Source organism: Gopherus flavomarginatus, chromosome 1 (assembly GCF_025201925.1).
Source record: "Gopherus flavomarginatus isolate rGopFla2 chromosome 1, rGopFla2.mat.asm, whole genome shotgun sequence".
Classification (NCBI taxonomy): domain Eukaryota; kingdom Metazoa; phylum Chordata; order Testudines; family Testudinidae; genus Gopherus; species Gopherus flavomarginatus.
The window spans coordinates 374,138,293-374,140,026 of NC_066617.1; the positions used below are offsets into that span (position 1 = coordinate 374,138,293).

At 49.4% G+C, this 1,734-nt stretch overlaps 1 protein-coding gene across 1 annotated transcript; it reads left to right on the forward strand.

The window, feature by feature from the left end:
• Nucleotides 1-361: 361 nt before the first annotated feature.
• Nucleotides 362-1,327, forward strand: LOC127046719 (olfactory receptor 52B2-like). Its single transcript, XM_050944240.1, has one exon. It carries the CDS (start codon nucleotides 362-364, stop codon nucleotides 1,325-1,327), a length of 966 nt encoding a protein of 321 aa, XP_050800197.1.
• Nucleotides 1,328-1,734: the final 407 nt, after the last annotated feature.

Here is a 1,734-nt window from a genome sequence, read left to right on the forward strand (position 1 = left end):
GGGGGGTACGAATCTGGGAAGCTGGTGGTTAATTTGGCAGCAGCCTCTCTATTGTTGGTTCATGCAGTGGCTGGTTAGAGTCTGCGTGTAACTGCAGCGGGGTGTGTCCCTGCGTGTGTGGATGCTGGTGTAAGTGTAAGATGGGGAGCAGGTCTGAAGCTTGTCGGAGCAGCACAGTGTGAGGGGGGCACAGACTGGGGGGTCAGAGGGCTGAATGAAACCCCAGTTCCATGTGCCCCCCCGGGTGAACCAATCACACTGTAACAAATGCAGTCCAGTCCTAGCCGACACTCACTTTCCACTGATTGTCTCTTTTGCGGTTAGTTCTTGGAAATTGAATAGAAGATCCAAGTGATGGTGCATGATGCCAGCTGGCAATCACACCTTTTTTTCCCCCGTGACCTACATCCTGGCTGGCATCCCAGGTATGGAGGAGTCTCATGTCTGGATCTCCATCCCCTTCTGTCTGATGTACATTGTGACAATTTTTGGGAACTCTCTCCTACTATTCATCATACTAACAGAACGAAGCCTCCATGAGCCCATGTATCTATTTGTGTCCATGCTGGCCGCTGCTGATCTGCTGTTAACTACCACGGCAGTGCCCAAGATGCTGGCTCTATTCTGGTTTAGAGCGGGGGAAATTTCTTTTACTTCCTGCCTGACTCAGATGTTCTTCATCCATGTCAGTTTTCTGGCCGAGTCGGCCATCCTGCTGGCCATGGCGTTTGATCGGTACGTTGCCATCTGCGACCCCCTGAGATACACCATGATACTAACCAAGTCTGTGATCGGGAAGATGGGGCTGGCAGTTGTAACAAGAAGTTTCTGTTTCATTTTCCCTCTCATCTTTCTCGTGAAGCAGCTGAAGTTCTGCAGAACCAACCTCCTGCCTCACACCTATTGTGACTACATGGCCATAACCCGGCTGGCCTGCAACGACATCACAGTCATTTTCTGGTATGGTATAGCCATGGGTATTTTAGTAATTGGTTTGGATGCTGTGCTCATTGCTTTGTCTTATGGGCTGATCCTCAGGGCCGTCTTCCTGCTGCCCTCCAAGGACGCCCGCCTCAAGGCTCTTCGCACCTGTAGCTCTCACCTCTGTGTCATACTGATGTTCTACACACCGGCCTTTTTCTCCTATTTTGCACACCGATTGGGGCACATCATCCCAGGTTATATTCTCAACCTCCTGGCCAACCTCTATGTGCTCATTCCCCCCATGTTAAACCCCATCATTTATGGGATGACAACAAAAGAGATCCTGAAACGGGTGATCAATGTGTTTCATTGGTGGTGCAGGGGAAGCTCCCTGCTGAGCTAAAGCAGGACACAGAAAATGCTTTGGGATTTGGAAATTAAACCCAAGTTTTCATTGGAACTGTAGGGATGTTTTTATTATGTACTTCCACTGCATAAGGTTGAACGCTGGTCTCTCTCGTCAACAGAATTTGGGTCCAATGAAAACTATTTCCTCCCCCAGTTTGTCTCTCTAATATCCTGGGGCACACATGGCTGCAACAGCACAGCGCCATGCCACAGAAATCAGCCAGACTGAGTGAGTCTTGCTCTATGTTGAAGGGAAACAAAAAAACAAGAAAGCACAATGGTAAAATCACGTTGTGATAGAGCATAGTGTGTGCTCCTCTGTGACAAGCTGCATCTGAGTCGCACTCTCCATGGCAATGGAAAGCAGCAGCGAAGGGGTAGGTGCCATACAAGCATGGGAAG